The sequence below is a fragment of the Chiroxiphia lanceolata genome, chromosome 1, assembly GCF_009829145.1.
Source record: "Chiroxiphia lanceolata isolate bChiLan1 chromosome 1, bChiLan1.pri, whole genome shotgun sequence".
NCBI lineage: Eukaryota > Metazoa > Chordata > Aves > Passeriformes > Pipridae > Chiroxiphia > Chiroxiphia lanceolata.
In genome coordinates, this window is record NC_045637.1 from 132,957,094 (window position 1) to 132,981,645 (window position 24,552).

A 24,552-nucleotide genomic window follows, 5' to 3' on the forward strand; every position below is an offset into this window, starting at 1 on the left:
TAGAACTTCTTAGAACTAGCTTACAATAGAGTGAAATTACAAATATCAGTCAAGCTTTCAGAAGGGTTTGTTTGGGTTTTTTGGTGCTTCTTAAAATTATTTTGTTTTGTTTAAAGGAGTCCTATAAAATTAGGGAGTTAAAATGCAGTATGCACAACATTTTAAACCTGTTAAGGCACCTGAAATGGTCTGGTAATCATTATCAAAACAGGTAAAGTCTTTCATATTCTAGTAGTTACTGTTTACCACAAAATTAATCAACATAAACTGCATCTGTAAGAGACTGTTTTATTAAAAATACATATCTTCTGTTTCACATAAAAAGAACCAACACTGTAACTAAACACAATTTAAGAAGTTGGACAGGAATTACTTGAAAGAATACAGGTTCCTGTAATCCCAGAGCACCCAACCTTTGACTGCATGAGCCACAAATTAAAATCTGTGTTCAAGACCGAGTCCTTGTCCTGCACTCAGCAGAGTGCTCAGGAAGGTGCAGCTGATCAGAGGCAGGGGTGCTAACTGCTCCCCAGAGGCTGTTTGTTCCCTGGCAGACACATGCAGGATACATGTGTTGTTTTCTTCAAAACAGGAAGGCCTGTCATTTCCCAACCCTGGAGCTGGGCACCATGGCAACCTTAGCAAGAGAAAAGCTGACTCAAGTGTCACAGGTTGGCCACCTCTTTCTGTAACAACGGAAATACAGCACAGCACTTCCAGATAACTTCACTTAGGATCCAGCAGAAACTCACATTAACAGCACTGTTGAAAGAAACTCAGCCGTGCTTTGGTGATACAACATGATGCGACAGTCTTTTTGCTGGGACCTACACTGGAATCCAATAACTTCTGGATCTCCACTTTTCAGAACTCATTCATCTCAGACTTTTGGAAAGACACAATTTTCAAAGCAACAAGTTATCAGCTTAGGCAGCAGCAAATACTCATTTAAAGTTTTGTGCATAAAAACCAAAGTCAGAATACAAAAGAGCTGTCAGAGACATCTGCTATTAAAGTGCACAGAAAACAACACTGGCTGCACTTACATTCTTGTAGAAAACACTTTGCCAGGATGCCATTCTTGTTCTGGAGATGCTGAAGATTCAGCTCCTTTTAAAATTGCCAAGAAATCTATTGATCATCTCTCCAAAATTATCAAAATGCTTTGTAAATTCAGGCTCAAAAAGCATATCAGACACTGACTGTAAAGTAACATTTACTGACCAACTCATAACTTAAGCAAGGCACAAAGAAGAAAAGACACTGAAGTGATGGGGAGACAAGCTGATGTGAAATCATAAACCAGTGGCCCCCTGGCTTTGATCTTACAAAGCATCCAAGGACATGGGCAGCTAGAACAGCAACAGTATCTGTGGCTGGGCAACCAGAGTAACAGTAAAGCAAAGCTCAGTTTTGAAGAAAAAAAGCTGTCTTGCACATAGTTATACAAAAGAAAAAAGATACTTCATACTCTCATACCTTGTAAACCTAAGAAGGTATTAAACTCAAGTAACTTTAGAGGCCTATCTCTTTAAGTATTCTTTATCATCTACAGTGTTAATTCCTTAGACTGCAATTTAATCAAGCGCTCTGCAGGAAAAGACTGTTGTTTCACTGACTGTGCTGAGAATTTATCACAGAGATTGGCTTCCTCCCTCAATCCACTGAAGTCCAATGTCTATCAGCTAAATCACAATGATTCCTCTTAACATACTGTTATTTAACAGAACAAGATTTGCCCAGCACAGTATTTGTTCCCATTTCTAATACTTAGAAGAGGAAACTAACCGATTTTCAGGACTTTGGATGATTTTTCAGAACTGGAATGAAAGAACTTGATTTTTTTAGAAAAGCAAATTTATTCTGGAATTAATGAAATGCAAATATCCACTAAGCTCCAGAATGCCACCAATCAAAACAACTTTCCTTACTGGGATGACATCTTAAAATTAAGATCTCAATTTGCCAAAATATGAAAGAATCAAATACTTGCCTTAATTATAGCACTCTTCAACTCACTGTCATCAAATTTCCAAGTAATTTCAAAGCCCACATTGAAGAGCTATGATAGTTAGGGCTCACCTGCCACTCTGCATTTTAGAAGGAAAAAACTGATTTAAAGACATCCCAGGCTGGGAATTTACAGTCCTTCCTCATCCTTGTAGAGCTACAAGGTGAAGCTCACAAGTTTTTCAAAACCTCATCTTACAGAAAATAGGAATGGGAAACTTTCTGCAGTTGAGAGGTGGCAGCAGAGGAAATAACTGGATTTTAAAGTAGCTTAATTTGAAAGGTGTTGAAGAACAAGGCTGAAAAGGTTAAGCCTTAATCACTAATTAAATAAGCAATGGTGTGAAAAGTCCAACAATCATAAAGATCAACTCTGAAAAACACACAAGCTCATTGCTACTTGTATATACATTTTTTTTTTTAAAAATCTAGATTAAAAAATATCTCCCCAGGGATATAATCCCCTTCCTAGAGAGATGTTGTTATAGCTTGTGTACAGTGTTCCAAAAGAATCTCCCATAGCCTTCAGAATTCTTCATGGCTTTCCTAATTCGTTTTGTAGTGTGACATTTCTCTCCAGAACAGAACACTTTATATCCTACTTGAAAATCCATTTTTAAGAAGGCCTTCAAATAAAACATTCAAGCTTCTAAACAGAATTCTTAAATACTAGTGGTTTTTGTTTTAATCACAAAATAGATCTAATGAATTTGCTAACTTAGTAAAAAAGAGACTAGAAATAAAATTCGCAAAAAATTTCTAGCCTCCAGTAATTCACAAAATGCTATTACAGCACAAAACAACATTCTTAGTTAAATCAGTTTTATTCCTTCTGATGGCTACTTTGAAAATAAAGGGTAATTTGGCATTGATTCTGCTAGAGAAGTTCCTAAGCGAGTAGCTTTTTGTGTGTGCAGTGAAAAACAAAGAACAGTGCACAGAACTGAATTAGTCTGCCAAATACCCTTTTCAGACATCACATCATAAAATATGTGTGTCTAGATGAACAGGAAACTCAGTGAATCTCCTGCACTCGGTTCCACTGCCTGCATCTGGATAATACGTGGGTGCAAGGGTCTTACAACAGGATCAGCATCTAGTAATAGCTTATCAAATATCTAAGGGGTTCAAACCTGCTCTGATGTCAATAAGCAAAACAATGGACGGATACTATTGTTAGTGCACTGTCCCAGCATTAGCAGCAATTTTGTCTGTAGTGAGCTCAGAGTTAAAAAAAAACAAAACAAAAAAACCCAAACCCCCAAGTTATTCAAGAAGTAACAAACAGACCAGAACAGCAACGAACTTGCTGAATGTGGATCTCCATTGCTTTGCGCCCTGGGAAACTTGACCTTACAAAGGATTATGCTCAGCACAGGGCAGCGGAGAGAACCAAGCCTGCAATTTTCATGGATTGAATGAGCACAAGAGTTCAGCTTCCAAGACTTTGTCTCCTTAAGATGAATGTGTCACAACAGGAATGTCAAGTTCCACAGTAGAGAGGCGGGAGCGTGCGGAGTAGGGCTGTGAGGCATAGCTGTGCATACTGGGGGCGTGGGAATAGAGGGGCTGCCAGAATGGGGAGGGGAGGCTTTTGCATGCACAGTACCACAGGAACAACAGGATGGAGGTGAAAAACAGACCGCCAGCGCTGGCAATGGCAATAAACACAGAGATGTCAAAGCTAAAGACAGGCTCGTATTTTCTGTTCAGATAATTGTTATAAAAAATGACCCAGATGGACGGAGTGAGACAAATGGCACAGGCAAGCAAAAACAAGAGGCCAGCCACGAGATGGCAGCCTGCACTGTTCACAAGGCATTTGGCCAATTTGACGTTTGGCACGGTGGATACAAAGGCTGTGTTACACATGCCAATCATGCAGAGAAACAGAGCTGAGACAGCAGTAAACATACTCAGAGGAAGGGCAAACTGCAGAACACGCAAATCCAGCTGATCGACAGCAGTGTACCACTGTGGGTCATAGATCACACAGTCTCTGCTCCCATCAAAGCGAGCACACTTAATCCAGAGTCCAGTGTAAACGGTCACATTCCTCTCATTCTTGTTGTATGTGTACAGTCTCATTTGCCTCCAGTTTGGGAGCAGAACTGCTGCAAGGAGTCCGGCTACTGAGGCTGTTCCACTGAGGAAGGCCAGTACAGTCGCTGCATGAACATCCCGGCAGCCCATGTTTGCCCACAGAAGTTTTTCCTGCAATTAAGAAGAAAAATATAAAAGAAAATCAGTAAGTGAAAGTTTACAGACACAGGACTAACTATAGTTGACTAATGTAATAAACTTACATGGCAGCTGGTAGGCACTAACTCTGTGGCACCTTCTTTGACACACTTAGACAGCAGTAACACTACCACATTCACGCTTTAATGAAACATCAGATTATTTCACACTGTTGTGACTGCTCATCTGACAGACTGCTAAATTCACTGTGTTCAAGATAAAAAAGGAACACATTTCATTGTGTGAGTCTACACAGCCTTTCACCCTGTGTCACTGCATGGACTTTGTCACAGAGTCCAGGTGAAGAAGGTGTATCACTGAGCGAGCCTGATTTAAGTTCACCTGTCCTCAGCTGGCAGCTCCCTCTCTTCAGCCCAGATGTAGTATCACAGTGTATGTTCAGTTCTACCACGCTGTCATGTGAGTAAAAGGGAGTTGCCTAAAAGCCGCATCATTAGACTGGCATGGAATGCATATGTAGGCAGCTATACACATTTTATGTAGGGCAAACTGTTGAGAGAGCTGGGAGCTAGTGGTGGAGGCTCTGTTGAGTAATTTACTATGAATTTTTCAAAAGCAACTGACAGTTCTTCCACACTACTTTTGCCTTTCAAAACCAACTGTCCAAGCACACAGTTACAGAAAGCAGGCAACTTTTCACTTTTCACATTTTCCTCTTCAGACCTAGTGTTGAAGAATACTGCTTCCGTTCCAATATAACCACTGTCTGTGTCCCTAGTATCACCCCTTGCCTGCAGAGCTCCTGTACCCTATTCCTCAGAAAGATGGCATTATGTTGTTGCTAAGAGTAGCTGAGTGTGGACAAGCTACTGTTCTCATGGCAGTAGCCTTTTCAGATGGTGGGTCATTAACCGGACAACCCCTGAGTAGGGGAACCTGAGACTTACTGCCACCATAATTGATTTAATATTATGCTTAACCTCAGCTTCAGTAAGGTCAACACAATCAACTTGCAAGAAAATGGAACTTGAGCTTGAGGGGTAAATCTAATATAGTATCAAATTTTGTTCTCCTCAAGCTTTATACTTTTGCTTTTTCATAAAGAGCTTGCCTTTACCTGGATAAAACTTCCAGGTAGGAATGCCCTGCAGACAGGGCATTCTCCAAGACAAAGCTCTATGAGAAGCAGTTGGAATAAACACATGACTGACCAGCTTCAGATACCCACTGCTTCTGAAAATTCATTTACAACAGTAAATTACTGCAAATAAGTAATTTATCTATGATCCCTGCATCAGAGGAGACTTGTCTCATCTTGCAAATACTGCTGGCTATAATTATAGCTACATTTACAGATCCCTGATTAAGATAGTAACAAAACAGATGTTGTCTTAAATGGATCCAGTACTTACCAGCAGTGTGTCCAAATCAAGAGAAAACTTAGCAACTTTTAGAAGTAGAAAAAAGGGTCTTACTGCATCTAAGAAACAGAACAAAAAAGAGTCAGCATCACATTTGTCTCATGCAATTTCAGCAACAGTGTTTACACTGCAACTGAGAGATTAGGAATATCAGACAGGAGGAGGTCAACTCCATCGCCTTTCTACAATTCCCTCTTATTTAAAAAACAAAACTCAAACTACTTTATTTTTCTTCCTTTTATTCCCCAGAGCTTGTTTTCTACCTGCTTGTCTCACCAGATAAGAAAGGATCATAAAACTCCCTTTCTTATGGGTGTTCTGAGGAACAGAGATGTTCACACTCTAAATTTTATGTTTCTAGTAAAAAAACCTATGTAAAATCACACAGAATGATTATTTCACATGTTAGGTTCAAGGCTGTGCTTAACCAGCAGGGAGGAAGAAGTGCAATGATCATTTAATGTCAGAAAACAAAACACAGGCTCTAAATTGTTTATAAACTTGTGGTTCTCTATTCCTTCCTGGCTTCTACACAAAGGTTTCAAGGAAACATGAGAAAGACAGGAAATACAGATGATGCCTTTTCAATGGCTCTCCAGCTTTTCCAGAGGAAGAGAAAGGATCCTCTTGTGGATTCTCTTTACCCCCACATCTGAGTCCCAAAAGCAACTATGCAGGTAATAATAGTAAAATCACTTTTCCACTGGACAGAGTCAGACCTACAAGTGTGTCATTATGTGACTGTTAAATGCTACAACCTAAAGGTGAGTTTGCTGGACTAATATGTACAAGGACAGAATTTATTCTAAATTATCTATATCAAAACATGAAATAGTATAAAATTCATATACACAAAGGCTCCTGGGATGCAACACCAAAAAAATTCTGCTATTAAACTATCTAGCCAAGAATGAGAACTTACAGCACACACTCATGCATCCCAATTTTTTCACTGAGAAAGTGGATCTCCAAATCTGAAGCCCTCCAACATGAATTGCTATGGCATATAATACACAGAAAATGCAGACACAATCAAATTAAGCATCCCTTCGGATTCCCACTGCCAGGTTCATGAAGACTGCTAAGAGTAGCATTTTGGGCAAACTAACTGCATCATCACGTTCCACTGCATCTGGAGACAACATGTCCTTTTTTCTTTTTAAGTTTAGATCTCAAAAAAAGAAAAGTATTACTGCACAGCTTGGAGCAGCAGCTTTGTTCACTAACATTACTGACTAATTTTCAAGCTCTCTGAGCACTTCCCAGGCACTAAAGCCAAGATAAACACACAGACTTCCCTCAGCAGGTTCACACCCATAAACAACCATAACAACCGTAATTAAGTGGAAAATTAGAACAGGCAAACAAAGCTGTCAAAGAGAGCTGTGCCTAGCCCAGTAGTCCCTCCCATTAAATGATGAAACCTGTGGCCACCAGCTGTTGTAATAAACAGATACAGAGCAGCTATGTAAATATTCCACAATACCCAACTCAGAAAGCCATCCATTTCTGCAGACATTAAATTTTTTTCCTCTGTTTGTTTAGTCCATCTGACTTTATTGTCTAACACTGGTGGTGCACTCCCTTGCATGGCCTTGAGAAGACCATGGTCCCGGAGCCACTGCAGTTCTGTAAAGCCCTGTAGAAGACAGGTCACAGTATAATTGATAAACACAATTTATAAGCAAATGGATTCTCTAACTATCCACAACAGCATTAGCAGTTTAAGATTTATTATGAGTTTTGGGTAACTGGCCACCAAAATGTAAAGGCCAACAGCTCTCCTGTTTCAAGGCAACTGCAAGGAACTGCTTCAGAACCAGTGCCACTACTCATTTGGGTGGATTTTTTCTTCTGGAAATCAATCACGCAGTTCCAATTCTACAAAACTCCTTTTAAAATTAAATCCAGATATACTGGGTTAGAACTAACGATCCTAGCTAATAGATTAGGACTTCCAAGAAAAACCTGGAACACGGGTAATTATTTTATCAACTGATTTGGAAAGAGCAGAAACAGAACACACGGATTCCGCCCGAAGAGCACCCTCGACCCCCGCCCGCGGAAGCGCTCGGAACCTGCCGCACTGCGATGCCGGACTCGCAGGGGGGAACCGGGAAGGGCCGCAGGGATCGAGATCACCCGGGCCGGGGGCCCCGGGCAGCTTGCCCCGGTGTCGCCGCTCACCTTCCCGCCGCCCAGCCGAGGCTCCATGACCGCTGCCTGGCCCCGGGGCCGCCGCTCCCGCCCGGGCTCTGGGGAGGCCGCGGCCGCGCGGGGCGTTGTGGGGCGGAGCGGCCGCGCCGCCGCAGTGCGGGCCCGGCCCGGCACCACAACTCCCGGCGGCCCCCGAGGGACGGCCCGGGGCGGCCCCTCAGCGACCGCCCGCGTCTGTCCGCTTGTGAGCGGGAAAGGAGGCAGCTCTCCGGCTCCTGGCCGAGATAGCCGGTACTTTAAAACATATTCTTCCAATACACCAGCTGTCCGCAGGCAGAGGAACCTGACTACGGCACTCAGCTACTGCCCAAAGCGGCCAGTGGCGTTCAAGCCAAGCTGGTTCTTTTCTTTAAACACACGCCCACTCCCTCGGTTACGTGTGAGATTAACACCAGCGTTCACGAAGCCTGACAAAAAAAAAAAAAGTTATTTTCGACTAAGAGAGCAGTTGCAGCTGCGAAAGGGCAGAGGTGGGAGGCAGCTCGGCGAGGCAGCTCTTGCCATCACACTCACCTCGACAAGGAACTTGCCGTCACCCCGAGTCCTGGCAAGGGTGGTGCCCGTCCCCTGCCCCAAAGACCTGTGCTCCCGGGGACTTCTCTGCCAGAGGGCAGCCAAAGCCAACGTGCACTGATGCCTGCGCTCTTGCAGGTGGCTGTTGTGAGGAGCAGCTAGAGCAATTGGTGGCGTTTTCAGTGCAAATACATGCTGGAATCAGGGATGAGTGCCTAGAGGGGTAGCTGTGGGAGCATCATGCAGCACAGGGATCTTTCTCTGGGGAACATCCGAGCACATCCCAGGCTGTTGCCCGGTGTGCTTTGCCTCGCTGGGTTTTTGCAGTGATGCTCCCACGCTGCCCCCTCTCTTGTCAATGCCCACAGTTTCACTTTCATTTTCACTTCCAGGTCCCGCTGCCCAGCACCCAGGAGCCCCACTGGGGCGGAGCTTGTTAGCCAAGTCTGCAGGAGGGACACGCTGCAGCCTTTCCTCTACCCAGGAGCGCTTCGATTCACGTCACCAGAGGACAGCCGCAGCATGGAACCATGGAATCACTAAAATTGGAAAAGACCTCTGAGACTATCAGGTCCAACCGTTCCCCCAGCACCGCCAAGCCCACCACTAAAGTATGCCTCCATATGACACATCCACACATTTTTTGAACACTTTCAGGGATGATGAATCCACCACTTCTCTGGCAGAATCACCACTAGACCATATTGCTCCAAGCCCTGTCCAACCTGGCTTTGAATACTTCTAGGGATGGGGCAGCCACAGCTTCTCAGGGCAACGTGTGCCGGAGTCTCACAATAAATGTTACACTACTGCTTTCTCCTTTGTTTTATCCCATTCCATCAGCATCTTCCAGTCTGCAGAGCCCTCAGCTAGCAAGTTTTATCTCCCTAGGTAAATGTTCCTAAACGGAGTAACTTCAAGTTCCCCTGTGATGACTGACAGATCAGGCCTCTCGCTGCAGCAGGACATTGCCCCCACACCCAGCTGGCACAAGGTGTTGGCAGGATTCTTTCTTGTCTTCCATGCCCTTCTGGCAGCACTTAACCAGTGCCCTCCCAGACTTCCCGGCAGGGAGGACACAAAACAGACCCCAAATCCACATGGGGCTGACTCAATTCCTTAGCTCCAGCAGGCTGGACAGGCTGAAGCACTCTCTCCAGCATGGCTGGATGTCCCAGGTGGCGGCTGGATTCTTATCCCAGGCAACTAGCAGTAAGACAAGAGGACAGTCTTAAACTGCACCAGGGAAGTTTGGTTTGGAATGAGGAGGAAATTCTTTACAGAAGGGGTTATTAAACATTGGAATGGACTGCCCAGGGAAGTAGTGGAGTCACCATCCCTGGAAGTGTTGAAGGAAAGACTGCACGTGACACTCAGTGCCATGGTCTAGTTGACATGGTGGTGTTGCGTCATAGGTTGGACTCAATCTCAAAGTCTTTTCCAACTAGAATCTGTGAGTCTGTGAAATGGAGTATCAAAAATTGACAGCCTACACTTAGCTTTGGTGAAAACATATTAGCCCCAAACACAGTAAAACTAGAGAAAAATCAGAATAGGAACCAATAACAAAGATAAAAGAAATGTATGAGAAACCATACCTTTCTTCCCAGTGACTGTTTTAACAGAATTTAGAGAAGAAGGGTTTGATACATATACTTACAAAACAAAACCAGACCAAACTAAGAAGCCTTTGATGTATTCAGTCTTATTTTGCTTTGCTATCCATTTAATAGCTTTGAAGTAGAAAACACCTTGACAATAAAGGACTTCTATTTTTTAAAAAAAATTAAAATGTAAGTGTGCCTTTTGTAATACAAAATCTACAACATTAACTATTCCCCAATATGTATAGATCTGTTTAAAAGCAATAATTTTCTTCACCAAAAAGTAACGTATACCCAACGACTCCATAAAAGGAAGGAATCACAAATAAAGCCTGGAAATTTGGAATCAGGATTTTTACAATTAAGAGGACTACAGTAGGCACCAGCAGGTATCAAAAAACCCTCCAACATTACACATCAGCCTTGCTTTTCGTGCTTCTACAAGTCATTTCCTTGCAGCCATTTATTTGTGTTTTTCTTTAAATTCTTAAAAACAACAAAACCCCTACAATTCAATGCCTGTCACAGTAGCAGAACTGTGCTACTGTTCACCTTAGGAACACCAGACCCTGATAAATTTCTCCATGAGAAATTTCCCTTTGTGTTTCTGATGCCTATGGCCGAAGATGTAGAGTGGTTGAACTCGCTCCTTTGCTACCGATGAAGGTTATGTTCCCTCCATTCATCTCATTTGGCAAAAAATATTCCAGGGATCATCAGTTATTGAGCTGTGCTTTGAGTTGCACAAACTTTGGTCTTTACTCTGTTGAATAGGTAGCCAACATAAATCAAAAAAACTTGCCCTTTTCCCCACTGTACTCTACCCAAGTGCCTAAGGAACAAATGGGAGGGAGCAGGGAACTCTGCAGTGATGGTAGAAAGATCAAATAAATAGAAGGTCTGCATAGCAACAGCTTCACGTACATACTAAAAATATTAAAAGGTGTTGGATCCCTCCAAGAATGCTATCTTCTATTCATTTTTTCTTCTTGGGAAGTTTGTAAAAGTAGTAGTTTCTTTTTCCGATACTCTTCATTCTCTCGCTCTGCGTCCTCATCTATGGATTTTCTTATATATGCTTTTAGTTCCTCAATTCCTTCTCCAGTATATGTAGATACAGGAATTACCTCTTTGAATTCAAGTGTATTTGCAGGAATCATTTCTTCCTCTAGTAAGTGTAAGAAGTCTGAAAAATCATATTGAAAGAGTTAGTACAATCCCCAAATACTGTATCACTACAAAGCCCATAAAATCTCATTAAATATAGAAAATAAACTTTAATAAATCATAGTAATAAACATAACTGCAATTAGTAAACACATATTATTTGTTTAATTAGTCTTTTAAAAAATAGCGAAAGTCTCAGAAGACAAGAAGTATCATAGCAGTTATACTGTCCTTCCTTAATGCTGTCATGAGAAGACACTATACACTTCCGATGAGTACAAAGAAATCCCAAGTTGTAGAATATGGGAGATCAGTAGTATTCAGCCTTTCTGGTTCTTACACACTCCAGAAAATAGAAAGCAATTCACTCCAGTGAAACTGCAAAACTAAAGTAAATCTACATAGATCTGCGCAGAATTTTCATGTGTATATATATATATATATAATTGTATATATGTCAGTGTCTGTAAGGGGACCTTCAATGCAGGTTACTCTTATTCAAGACACCTAGACTGGAAACTTACTCTCCCATCTCATAGTTGGGAAAGATTGTCTAGGATATCTCCAGTTTATTAAAATCCTTCCCCAGCAGTGAAACCAATACAACTACCAATGAGTATAAACAAAGCTCTAAATGCAGGAAGTGATTTTAAAATATATGCTCATATAATAAATTTACTAGCTGATTTCATTTTCAAACAACTCCTTGCCAATGCAGAGTTACCCAATTAAATCTTAATGCTACTTTTGTCAAAGTAGCATTGTTGAAATTTCATTTACCCTGAGGATTCTGTAGTTGTGACATAAGTTCATTCAAGTTATCCTTTGCACAAGGCAAATCCATTTTATTAACAGCGAGAAGTGCGGGCTTTGTTACAAGTTCCTCTTTGTACAGCTCCAGTTCCTTAAAAAAAAAGAAAATTCACCTTAATAAGTATTTGTAGTTTAAAAAGTGCTACTTCAATTTTACATGTCCTTTCCCATTTGTTTAATTGCCTAAATAGCCTTTAGACAGCTAGACAACTGTGAGGTCGACTTGGGTGCTCAAGGCTGATATATTAAAGCAGTCTGATAGAAGAGAATAAATGATTCAGTCATTTTTTTGCTCAAAGACAGATTTCAGGTAAATAGGCTAACTCATTCTGAAACAGCCTCTTATTAAAAGGACAGTTTTGTTTTTTGTTTTTTTCTGATATCCACAAGCACAAAATCAATTTCAGAAAAACTTCAGGCCTATAAAATGTATAAGAAAATTCTTGGGAAAGTTTTCTGATTCTTAAGCCTTTTAATGGACTTCAATTAATATCAGAAAATCACAATCATGAATAAACTAAAAATAAACAGCAATAGGTGAAATTCAGAAGATTCATCAACTTAAGTCACACAGAGATGAATCTGACATTACATGATATATATTATTTTAATCGGAAGCAGAGTTAAGAGATGGAAACAGTGAAAGTTTGCAAAGCTGGGGCCTGATATCTCACCTCTCTTAGGCTGTGCAGTCAGGGCATCAAGGCAAGTATTTAACTACACACATGTACTTCTGCTTCCTAAAATGATACCAGACTGGGGAACTGAAAATCATGTGTCTTATTACCTTTACTTGACTGTAAGAAATATCCCATATGCTGCACAGATTAAGGAATTTTATTATTAATTATGTTGTGCCCAACATAAACTGGAGCAGTTTCACCTGGACAGGTAAAAAAAAAGACTTCATGATTTTGGAAAATCATGAGTTTGTTAACTGGCCTTACATTATAAATCCAGAAGACACACTAACATTTGAAAGTTTCTTGATCAAAACTGAGCCATTTTCTTGGCTCAACACATAACTACGACTGTCAAATTGGAAAGTGAGAACTTACCTTTGTTAGAAGCAATATAGTTTCAAAGGCTGTTCTGAACTGAGTCTTAAGAGACAGCTGAAACCCAGAAATATCAACCTGAAAAAGTTACAGAAAAATAAGCGTTGTGGTATTAAATTATGTTACAGTGTCAAGGTACTCTTCATTAACTACTTTGCAGTGGGATGTTCACGTACATGCCTTCATTCCTGGGCAAATAACAGAGGGCAACTATACACCAAACTAACATCATAGACACTGGAAACACAAACTGGTTAGTTCTGATACAGTGTTTCTCAAAGGTGTTTTTTGCAAACCTCTTAAGGGGATCTTATAGAAAAAAAAAAAAGAGAAAAAAATCGCTCCATGCTTTAATTATGCTTGGAACACTTCCAGGATCTAAATTAATTGGCAATTTTCCACAACAAATTGTATTTAAAGATTTAATTTATCATCAGTTGTTTGAGTGTTCCACTCTGTAAGCAGTATTACAGCTATATTTATCATAAAACATGCAAATTACAAATGATTTCCTAAATTCCAACTAAATTCCAATTGCAATACATTGCAATTAAGATGCTTTTTATTTACTGCACTGCCTTTGATTTTAATAAACTGTATACTTTATTTAACTTACAACTAAAAGCAGCTGTTTGGTTCTTTCTATATGTTTGAGGAATTTGTGGCCCATCCCTCTGTTCACATGTGCACCTTCAATCAGTCCTGGGAGATCAGCTACTGAAATCTAGGAAAACAAAAGTTTCAAAAAAAATATTTCCAACAAGCAAAACCAGGGATTTCAAACTACCAACAGCAATTATCATTTTAAATAAACAAAAGGTAAAGCAATACGTATTGGCTGCTTCAGCTATCATCAGAAGCAGATCAAACAAAATGCTGCTATCACACAGACCTGTGCTCTTCGTGTTTCCCCCATCTATTTATTTATGGCTGTGTGCAAAGTAGGAAATAAAGGGTAATAATACCTCAGCAGGTCTTGCAAAATTTAGCTATTACCTGAGAATAAAACAGACTCCGAAAGGCAAGAAGATCAGGCTATCACATTTGTATAGAATTCAAACTGTCACTGGAAAACAAAATAAAGTCTGTTCCTTGTGGCTACAGAGGATCATTACTCCAAATACAAACCCACTTAACCTTGTTCCCCTGAGCGTGAGAAGCTACAAGAATTTGACTTCTGACCTTCAGCTCAAGTAAGATTTTGATTAGTCAATCAGCTTCCAACTAGAGCCCAGCAAAGACTGCTCCAAAGGACAGGGACCTTATAATTTTCTCTGCTGGTTGAGAGGGTTGTACACAGTCGTAAAGAAGAGCTGAGACAGACCAAAAAGGAGCAGAATAATAAAACCCACAAAACAGCTACTCAGTTAAGTCACAGAAAGCTAAGACAGATACTGAAGTAAAGAAGAGCAAAAGTAGGGTCATCAAATCTAATACCCATTAGACAGCAACTGGATTCAATTAAACAATGCCCAAAGCCAGCATACAATAAAATCTCCCGTGTGCTACCTATTGCAGAGGTGACTCAGATAGTCTGGCAGAAAATGAAAATGCTTCTGCTAATTTTCATGATCTGGTACTAAGACCTTAAACCAAAGTCATACTCAGATCCTCTACTTTTGTGTCTTTTCTGACGGACAGCACCAGGTAACTCGCATGTATTTACTTCTTTATAATGTGCTAAGATAAAATAAGCAAATTCCTAGATATTTCTTTAAAAATATCAATGTTCTGTAGGAAAAAAATAATGAGTCATTGTTCCTTGAGTGATACAGGAAAGATGCCTCAAGTATTGCTCCTAATTTTGTTGCTTACGTTGTTTTGATTTCAGCAGTTGCAATGCTGAGAGTACTTCCTCTTACTCACAGATGTTCCCTGTGATCAAAACCACTAGTTCCCTTGACTTTAGAAAAGGCATATTTTGTCCATATAGTTCCTATATAGCACCCAACACTGTAGTATAAATACCAGGAACCATAAAAATAGCCAAAAAAAAGTGTCATTGTCTATGACAAGAAACGGACTTCAAACAAAAAGCCAAGAGTGCAAGTAGATCTCTTGCTGGAGAAAGATAGACTAGCAAGAAAAAGAGGTCCTCATTCATGGAAGACAGTTTTTTAAAAAGGCTATGAAAAATCCCATTTACTTGCAGTACAGCTTTCTAGGATAAGCTACCCTAAACTAGTAAAAAAAATTAATATAAAAAGATTTGCCTGTAGAGATGCAATATGTCTAAGGGCAAATCTGACAAACTAGACTTACTTCCTTTAATACACAGTTTTGTTGAAGTTGGTTAAATGAAAGTTTCAAGCATCAGCTACTGAATCCCCCTAAGATTACTGGTTCACATCTGAGGGGTATGCTTTTCTGGTCAACTCATCTGAAACCCTTTTATGAATTTGCCTTTTATCTTGGAAGTGATGACTCCAGTGCTGCATGTATCATACACTTCAAAAATAACATAAAAGCACATCAAAGAAGATTCAAGCTTGAGGAATGAAAATGTTTGCTGTAACCTTATATGAAGTTGGGGTCCAAAATCTAAGAGTTTAACTTTTTGCACTGGTTTCTCCCCCAAGCGGATACTGCAGAAAGGATTCCAGGCACCACACAGTTATCTGACAACTTTATATGAAGAAGCTGGGTGGAACACAGTTTACAAAAATTAAGGTGATAGGGCAGTAGCTCCAGCAGTCCTTCTCCAGCCTACCACAAAAGGAACTAGACCCAGGTACCTCACCTCTCAGGTAGTGCACTATCTTGGCTGTTAAGGCAATCACTATCATGTCACACTATTTTAGTTTTCTATTAAAAACAAACAATCGACCCCCCAACCAACAAAAACCACAAATGCAAAAAACAAACTACAAAAGAAAGATCAGTCAACCTAGAAAACCATAACAGGAAGTTATCATAGCTGGGTTATATTCACAAAATCCCATCATTTACTACTGTAGATTTGCAGCTATTGGACAAATCTAGCACTATCTACAATCCATTCTGAAAATGACTCATTCAGTCCAGAGCTCTCAACTTGCAGAAAATTTGTTGCTTCTAAATAAACAGGCTAGTCTCTGAGACAGTAATTTTTTCAAAGTCCTGAATTTAGTAATAGTATACAAAGACACAGCAATCTCAATTCCATAAACAATTTCAGGCCTCTAAGATTATAAGGCAGGATTAGAACCACAGAAAGGAGGCAAGGGAAAATGAGAAGCCATTGACTAAAGTGACTTGAAATCAGCTCTATGTCATATTACTGTATTTGGCTATAAAGCTTTTTTTTTATTACTTCATGAAATAGTACTTTTTCCAAAACCCTTGTTATGTCCATGTAATTGTATTTGATATGTACAATTATAGAAACACATATAAAAATAACTATAAGTTTTCATTCTCTTTCTGAAATTATGTTAAGCAACATAACTAATCATTATATATAACTTTAACAAACAATCAGAGTGAACCTTCATACCAACCTGCTTATAATCTGCATACATGATTTTTCCTAGTTCAGGTTGTACTGTTGTAACTGTGACAAGGGAAAAAAAGACAAAGGGAAGAAAACAAAACTGGTTTTAACATTTTAAAAAAATGTTTATGTTACAAAACATGTAAATTTTGTAGGAATTTGTCACTATATTTAAAAAACAAACGTTCAGTAGCAAAAAATTAAAAAAGGAAAAGGAATAAGGAAAGCGTAAAACGAGAGAGAAAAAAAATAGAACACTCAAAAAACCCACTGGTTCACCAAACCTCGTCTCTCTCTGCAGTTCTGTTACATCATCCCAAAAAGGGAACAGTGAAGCTAGAGAAGTCTCAGACACAAAAATTATTATCCAGATGACAGAACAGCTTCTAAACAGGGAAAAATAATGAAAGGCAAAGTGAGATAGGAGTCTTCAAACTGAGAAAAAGGCTGTAGAGAATCAGGAGTGGTGCAAGAAGGTTGGTAAGAATTATCAGTACTTGCACCCTTGCTTTTTAATTAATGAAGATGAGACAACTCATGCTAATTTACCAACAGAAAAATAATAAAAATTCTCTGTCCTTTTTTCAGTGGATAGATTCAAAATCAAAATCTTCTCTGTTGCAAAAACAGGTGGCAGCTAATTCCAAAGTATACAAGATGTATATGCAAAGGAACTTGACCGTACATATTCAATAGACTGAGGATATTATACACCATAGAGATGGTGCATCTCAGATGGAATAAAATGAGCTGAGATGAAAATAAATAGACCCTGCATTCACAGGTTGAAATACTATGAGGGTGTACACTTGAAATTCTGAGGTGGTTAAAAGAACTAGACACTGAAACAGCAAGTATAATTTTGAAGTATTTAATGTAATTAAAAATCAGGCAACATGGCTATCTCCTATTCTTTATTATAAACCTGCAGACCAAGTCAGAGAAAAGATTTCTTGCTTTCGTGAAATATTACTGCTCTAAAAATAAGAGTATCAACTTACATGCATAACTTGCAATCTCAGGTTTGGCATGAGAAATCTTGCTTAACAAGGATGATTTTCCCGCATTTGGAAACCTAGAAAGGAAGTTGAGATTTATACACTGAATAAACAAGTATGTGATTCCCGCATACTTTATTTTCAAATGCACTATATTATCTTATTGAAATTCAATGCTATCAGTTCATTTTTGCACTCATTTACTACCCAGATCAGTAGGATTTATTTTTTGAAATCAAATCAGATTAATTTTTCTAAATCCAACAATACTTCCCAAGAATGGAGGCAGGTGAGTTACATAAATACACGTATAATAGATTTAAGGTAAATCTTTCAGAGTCACTCAGACAGAAATACAGCATGACCATCCAGGTCTACTTGAATTCAGTCTTCATGTCCTATAGCTAATTTTGTAAATTATGCTTATATTCTAAAACCTGTCATGCAAGAACATCTTATCAGTTGGACTTACAGTCTTTTGGCATACAAATCATGGTTCATGAAATCCTACAATTTAAGTACGAATGATATCTGTGCTACAGTTTAGCTAATATAGCAAAGCAAACCCACTCTGTGAGACAGAGAGGGACTTTGTGTACATAGACACAGACACGCCAAGTTTGTGTATGCTTTTAGGGCATCAAAGTTGTATGAGGGATCCTGAAATTAGCACTAACCTGCTTTGTTACCAGGTAAACTAAAAAGAACACCAGTGAAGATTCTGGAGTTGATCTGTGCCGACCTGACTGTTGTTTACAAGGCATAGCTATACTTGCACATCACAACAAAAATATTCCTTTAGGGATATGCTACCTTTTACAAAAGCTTCTTCACAGAATACATCTACCCACTGAAATGGAAGCCCAAGTTAAAACTGAAATTGTAGCACACAGTTTTTTAAAGATTAACCTGAGCTGTAAAAGACACAACAGCCTTCATCTATGTCAAACTTAAAGTTAATGCTGACATCAAAGGATAGACCACATTCTTCACACCTCCTCCAGAAAGACAACACAAGACTTGTGTTCCAGTCAAATTCACAGCCAGATGTTCATCACACTATTTCAAGGCAACAGTGATCAAAGAACACTGTGTCTATAGGCAACTGAATGTTGGTCACAAGATACAAAGGCATGTGTTCCACAGAAAACCATACACTCTCCACTTGAACATGCAGAACCATGTCCTGTTAACAAGACTTGTTTACATTAAGGGCCTTTATAAAGGGGTTGTACACAAATCTCTCTTAAAAAAAGAAAGCAACCTAATGACTTGTTATAACAGGGAAACTATTGAGGGTAGTTTTAATGCACTTTGATGATGGAAGGTGCTTAAAAGACATTCCGGAAGGTTACTCTGGTCATCTCCTCAAGTGAGCATTTTGGTTCCACCGAGGTACAATATGTTCTTTGAAGTTTAAGTTGCAACCTAGACTAACACATCACAACCTGTACTCAAACCTGATGGGCCTCTCTCAAGTCTACATGTTGTTTTTACCTGATCTAATAGCAAACCACTTGCAAAAAAGTAAAACTAACAAACACAAAGAGATCAAAGTACAGCCGCAAACTATCAGAGGCTGATTCATATTCTCAATAAGAAAATTATATGCTCCTCTAATTGACTGATAATGATTTTTCTAATCCATTTTGAAGGGAAACTGTCAGCTAAAATAAAAGCCAAAATGCAAGATTAAAGAAGCATCAGTGTCATAGAACTCCTATACTCTCACACACTTTAAACCAAGAAAAAACCTCCGTAATTCCTGGAGATCACTTAAAAATTACATAACTTTAGATAAATTTTATATTAACCGAATTATTTCTAATAAGAAAAAAGAAAAACACAGCTAGAAAACCATGCTGTCTTCAAGCATCTTTCAATTCTTTACTGGTATATATGAATCAGACTACTTCCACTCGAACTCCTTGTTATTTTATGTTTCCTATGGTTTTTATTAATAAGGACCATGGAGCTGACCTATGTGTAGCTGATGCTGAGTAGACCAATACTTTTACAACTGTAGTTTGTTGAAAGCTTTCATCAAATAAAAATATATTTATCTGTGTTGCTATAAAGCAGCAACATGGAAAAGCAAGTCCTACTATGCTAGTTTGTAATCACTTCCTTCCAACATTCCAAGCTGTTTACTGGGGAGAGTAGGCAACACAGCCTTTGGAACTCTCTTTAAAACTACTACTGAAAGGATCCACTTGTGCCAGTACCATGAAGTCAAGCATGCTCAAACATGCAATACAGATAGTGCTCTTGGCTCTGTTTTGCACCTCCTACTTACTTCATAAACACTAGCTAATAGTATTTTGATAATCATTGCAATTGCTAAATGCAATTATATTACTAATTATATATTACCCCGATTCATTAAGCTCTTCTTCCACAAAAGCATAACCAATACTTTACAAATTTTAAAATTAAATTCAATCTGATTTTTGCAAACTGCAAATAATTTAAGTGACAATGCAAATGCACGATAACGTTCATCCTCCAAACTCTCAAATTTCTTTGAAATCACATTTGAAATTTATTTTTTTTTCTAATATCAAACTACAGTACTTACCCAACTAAGCCAACATCTGCTATAAGTTTCAAATCAAGATGAATAATTCGCTTCTGACCTTTGCAAGGCAAAAAGTTTGTGGCCAAAGAGCCTCCAAGACCTCCACGAGCTGCTAAGAATCTCTCTCCTGCCGCATTAAGCTCTCCTGAAAATAAATTCAGTAGTGAAAAAGCACAATCCTCTGCAGTAGTTCAGTTGTGATTTACCACTTAAATGACTCTGATTACAAGAAAATTTTCTGTATGGTTCCTTGCAAGAATTGTGCCCTCAAGGTCATAGTGTTTCTCCCTCTTTGGAAACAAATGAAAGCAATCACACCCCAGCATTACCCTCTGTCATACAGTTCGTCACCTCAAGGAAGGTGTTAGGTACAGGCAGGCAAAGTATGGCCAAGACGGTGATGGTGGTTCTGAAGCCTCCAATATTTGAATTCAAGAATACCACGAAAAATCTGCATTGGTAGAGATGTGGCTACACAATGTCTGAAGAGTTTGCTGTATTTTTTCATTAAGATGCAGGCTTTGATATCTCCCTTAGGGTCAGAATAATTAAAATTAAAAAAAAAGGCAACATTTGGATACCTTTAGACACTGACATGCCTACATCATAAACAATTCTTGCCACACACTTTTAGCTAAACATCCAAATCAGGGTAATCTATGAATTTAGTTTGAATTCTAAATAGTGTGAGAAGAAAAACTCTGAAAAACGGCAAAGGGACCACTGAGAGCTATTTCAAGAACACTGTATTGAAACTGATCTTCCTGGTTACTACCGAGCACCACTCTCTAAAAGAAAGAGTAAAAAACAGTTATGTCTTTTAAGTAACCTGAAGTATTGACATTCAGCAAGGATCTTTGTCTCTTAAGCACTGTCATAATTCAGTAAACTTATAGGGACACTTACCTGGGTTTATGGAGACATAAGTTATGTGAGGTCTTGAATGGTTCTGTGGAGGATCACCGGTTCCCAGCCTTTAACACTTCTTTGCAAAGCAATTTTCTTTCTGTTGCATTTAGTGATACAAACTAACTACTGCCAATTTCTGGAAGGGGTCCTTGCTTTCCCAGCAATTTCTACAGCGTATTTGTTTATCAACTTTTGTCCAAACAAAGAAAAACACACAGCTATTTTGAGAAATGTTTAACCTTAAAACATCGTAGTGTTAGAAATCTGCTAATGTTATCAATAAATGTGACAAATACTAGATACATTAAAATAAAGCAAATGTTCTTACCAATCTGCTTGCCATCATCAGTAACAAGTGAAATTCCAGGAGGCACATGAACTTCACAATCTTTTCCTTTTTCACCTTTTAGAGCTCTAACACTGGGAAAAATTAAATCAGGCTTAGTAACTTAAGCTGACATTTTGCTTTCTGGAAAAGTTGTGTGTAACAGCTTTCATCAACCTGACTCTTACCTGCTGTTGGCTCCTGTTCCAGCTACAAATCGCTTGTGGGGATATTTCTCCTTAATGCCCTTTAAGGTGATTCTTTCTCGGGCGACAAACCAGACATCCCCACCTCTTCCTCCTTCCCCTCCCAGACGAGGGTGACCCATTCCACCAGTTCCTCCTCTCACATAGACCCGCAAATCGTCTATGAAGTTGCCATACTAACAAAACAAGTTTCAGTATCAGTATTATGTTCTGTTCATATTTTGCTTTACAAAAACGTGTGTAAAACGGCTTGGACAGAACTCTGATGGCAATAAATGACAGTCCAGAAAGCAGGCGCGTAAAACTCCAAAATATTTTTTACTGAGTGTTTGACATATCTTCCCCGGGAGCGACACCCGCGGCCCGCATGGCCCCGGGCAGCGGGACAGGACGGGCGAGCCCCCGGGCCCGAGACACGCGTGGGGCATCACCGCGGGCACCACAACCTGGTCCCGGCCCCGCCGGCCCCTGCGAGGCGCCCCGGCAGCGCGGGAGGGTCCTGCCGGAGCCAAGCGCCGGGGCCTCCGCCGGCCCGGGCCACGTGAACTCCCGCAGAGGCCCCGGGAGAGGGACCAGCCCTCCCCGCCGCCCCAGCCCCGCCGGCGGCACCGTCCCCGCCGTGTCTCGGGCCGGCCGCACTGACCTTCCGCAGCACTGACCTTCCGCAGCACCGCCGCGCCGCACCGCACCATGGCGGGAGGAGCCCGGGCCGCGCGGGCTGCGAGAACGACAAGGGGCCTCAGGGAGGGAAGGCGGGCGCTGCCGGAGCTCCCCCTGCCGCTCGGGGAGCACAGACCCGGCCCCGCTCCGGCCCCGCGGGTGCGCAGGCGCGGCCCGGCCCAGCCCGGCCCAGCCGCCGCTTCAATGCCGGCCCGGCCCGGCCCGGCCGAGGCCGGCGGCGCCCTCGAGCCCCGCTGCGGCGGGACCGAGCTGCCGCCCGCAGCGCCTAAACATGTTCACAAGCTTTGCGCTCTGTTCTTATTACTGACCTGCTTTTTCTGCCGCTCCATGTTATTTTTAACAACTACATACTCTATTCCAGCTCAAAATGCTTTTAATTTCTCCTCATTGGACATGCTTGCATCCTACTGTTATGGAATACTTAGAGCAGAAAATCTTTCAGGGATATAAATAGAAAGAGTAGGAGACGATGTGGCTGTTGTCTAGCCTAAGACAAGTCCCCCAAATTCAGTGTAAGCCTTTCCTCAGTGCCAAAGCAGTTTCACGCCAAGGCGCAAGGCAAGATGGATCATGTGAATGGCAGAAAAGAATTTATTACAGCAGCAAAAAAAATGCAAAACTCCCGTATCGTGCTTTCAGATCACGGGGACTTCATTTGCGGTTCTGAAATAGGTAATACGTAAAATCCAGCGGCAAGTGTTTTGAACTGATCTGTTAAGAATCTTATGACTGGAAAATAGCAAACATGGGTCTGGCCTTGTCCTTGAGGCATTTAACTGAGGGGTCCCAGCTCAGGGCTTGTTGGCTGCAACTCCTGTACTCTCTGGTGACAGCTGTCTCCAGAGGACAAGCTACATCATGAGTGGCTGCCTGTGGATCCCCATCTCTCTCCGTTAAGCCTTTGAAATGAGACGGGCTGAACTTGGACTGTAATTGCTTATCTTCGAAAAGAAGAAAAGTGACCTGGCCAACCACAGATCCTAAAAGCTGGTCTCAATCTCATTGCAAAGCTTTGGAAAAACTTATATTTGCTATATTAATACTCTAAAACATTTGATACAGTATCACCTGGGAAGGAATGAGAATATGGGGGTTAGGAGAGAAATTGTGAAGTGAGATAGCCACAAATAAAGTTGAAAAGGAAAATATAAGCCTTAAAGGGTTTGTTATAGGAAGTCTTATTTGATATTTTTTGTAATCCTGATAAAATCAGTAAGACCATACTCATGAAATCTCAAAACGACATATGCTTAAGAATCATCCTAAGTGCAGAAATGCGCTGGTTTGGCTGCAATAGAGTTAATTTTCTTCACAGTGGCTAAGATGGGACTGTGTTTTGGATTCATGCTGAAAACAGTGTTAATAATTCAGAGATGTTTTAGCAATTGCTGAGCAGTGCTTACACAGAGCTAAGGCCTTTTCTTCTGCTCCTCACCCCGCCCTACCAGAGTGGGTTGGGGGTGCACAAGGAGTTGGGAGGGGACACAGCCGGGACAGCTGACCCCAACTGATCAAAGGGATATCCCATACTATGTGGCATCATTATCAGTCATAAAAGCTGGGGGAAGAAGGAAGGGGTGGGCACATTTGGAGTGACTGTGTTTGTCTGCACAAGTAACTGTTATGAGTGACTGAGCCCTGCATTCTTGGAGATGGCTGAACACCCACCTACCCATGGGAAGTGATGAATGAATTCCTTGTTTTGCTTTGCTTGTGTACATGGCTTTTGCTTTCTCTATTAAACTGTTTTTATCTCAACCCAAAAGTTTTCTGACTTTTACCCTTCTGATTCTCTCCTCCATCCTGCTGGTGGGGGAGTGAGGGAGCGGCTGTGTGGTGCTTAGTTGTTGGCTGGGATTAAACCATGACAAGGGAGGAGATGTATATCAGGAGATGTATTTCATTTAAAGTAGGGAGGTATTAATGTCATTGTTTAAGGCCCTGGTGAAATCTCATTTGGGGTACTGTGAAAATGTCTAATCAATTGTTCTATAGCTGAGCTAAGGTTGAAGTGACAGAGAGATAGAAGAAAGGTGCATCACCAGAGAGCATCACTAGAGTCTTTCATAAGAACAGATTTTAGGATGGCTCAGCTTGTTTACTTCAATAAAACAAAATCAGAGAGGAGACACAAGTGCTGTCTATAAATATATCAGGAAGGTAAACATGAAGGATGAAAACCATTTAATTTTCAGGGCAAAAACACAAGAACAAACAGATGTGTACTATTCAGTAATAAATGTATCAGGAAATTAGAACAGTATTCTAGTCATTACTGCAATCAAATTATGAAACAGCTTTTTCATGGAATTAGTGGGAGCAAAAATATACCCTTCGTGAATGTACGAGGTGATTGTACAACAGAGCTTTCTGTACTG

The 24,552-nt window shown here is 40.4% G+C and overlaps 2 protein-coding genes across 7 annotated transcripts in view; both read right to left on the reverse strand.

Moving 5' to 3' along the window:
- Positions 1-270: 270 nt before the first annotated feature.
- On the reverse strand, positions 271-8,496 carry CLDN12 (claudin 12). 3 transcript variants are annotated; one of them, XM_032698699.1, is made up of 4 exons: positions 7,821-7,897; positions 5,625-5,692; positions 3,927-4,224; positions 271-1,110 (listed from the first exon to the last, which is right to left on the reverse strand). In XM_032698699.1, the coding sequence occupies exons 3-4, from the start codon at positions 4,201-4,203 to the stop codon at positions 1,043-1,045; spliced, it is 345 nt and encodes a 114-aa protein (XP_032554590.1). In that variant the 5' UTR covers positions 4,204-4,224; positions 5,625-5,692; positions 7,821-7,897; the 3' UTR covers positions 271-1,042. The 3 variants fall into 3 exon arrangements, with proteins under 3 accessions (XP_032554590.1, XP_032554497.1, XP_032554439.1); XM_032698606.1 differs by lacking the exon at positions 7,821-7,897 and adding an exon at positions 8,364-8,496 and having other exon boundaries at positions 271-4,224; XM_032698548.1 differs by having other exon boundaries at positions 271-4,224.
- A 1,553-nt stretch (positions 8,497-10,049) lies between these two features.
- The window catches only part of LOC116791796 (GTP-binding protein 10-like), a 54,030-nt gene continuing 39,527 nt past the window's right edge, over positions 10,050-24,552 (reverse strand). For 3 of the 4 annotated variants that reach the window (XM_032698265.1, XM_032698181.1, XM_032698348.1), the window contains 9 exons: positions 21,476-21,669; positions 21,291-21,382; positions 20,054-20,198; positions 17,479-17,552; positions 16,485-16,537; positions 13,622-13,729; positions 13,006-13,083; positions 11,915-12,038; positions 10,050-11,153 (listed from right to left, as the gene is read on the reverse strand). In XM_032698265.1, coding sequence (XP_032554156.1) covers positions 10,933-11,153; positions 11,915-12,038; positions 13,006-13,083; positions 13,622-13,729; positions 16,485-16,537; positions 17,479-17,552; positions 20,054-20,198; positions 21,291-21,382; positions 21,476-21,669 — 1,089 coding nt within the window. In that variant the 3' untranslated portion in view covers positions 10,050-10,932. Of the gene's footprint in view, positions 11,154-11,914; positions 12,039-13,005; positions 13,084-13,621; positions 13,730-16,484; positions 16,538-17,478; positions 17,553-20,053; positions 20,199-21,290; positions 21,383-21,475; positions 21,670-22,152; positions 22,285-24,552 lie in introns of those variants that run through there. The other variant, XM_032698438.1, reaches the window with a different exon arrangement.

Bases quoted from the DNA above. Each gene is read 5' to 3' on its own strand.
- CLDN12 (XM_032698606.1), bottom strand. From the start codon at position 4,203: ATGGGCTGCCGGGATGTTCATGCAGCGACTGTACTGGCCTTCCTCAGT.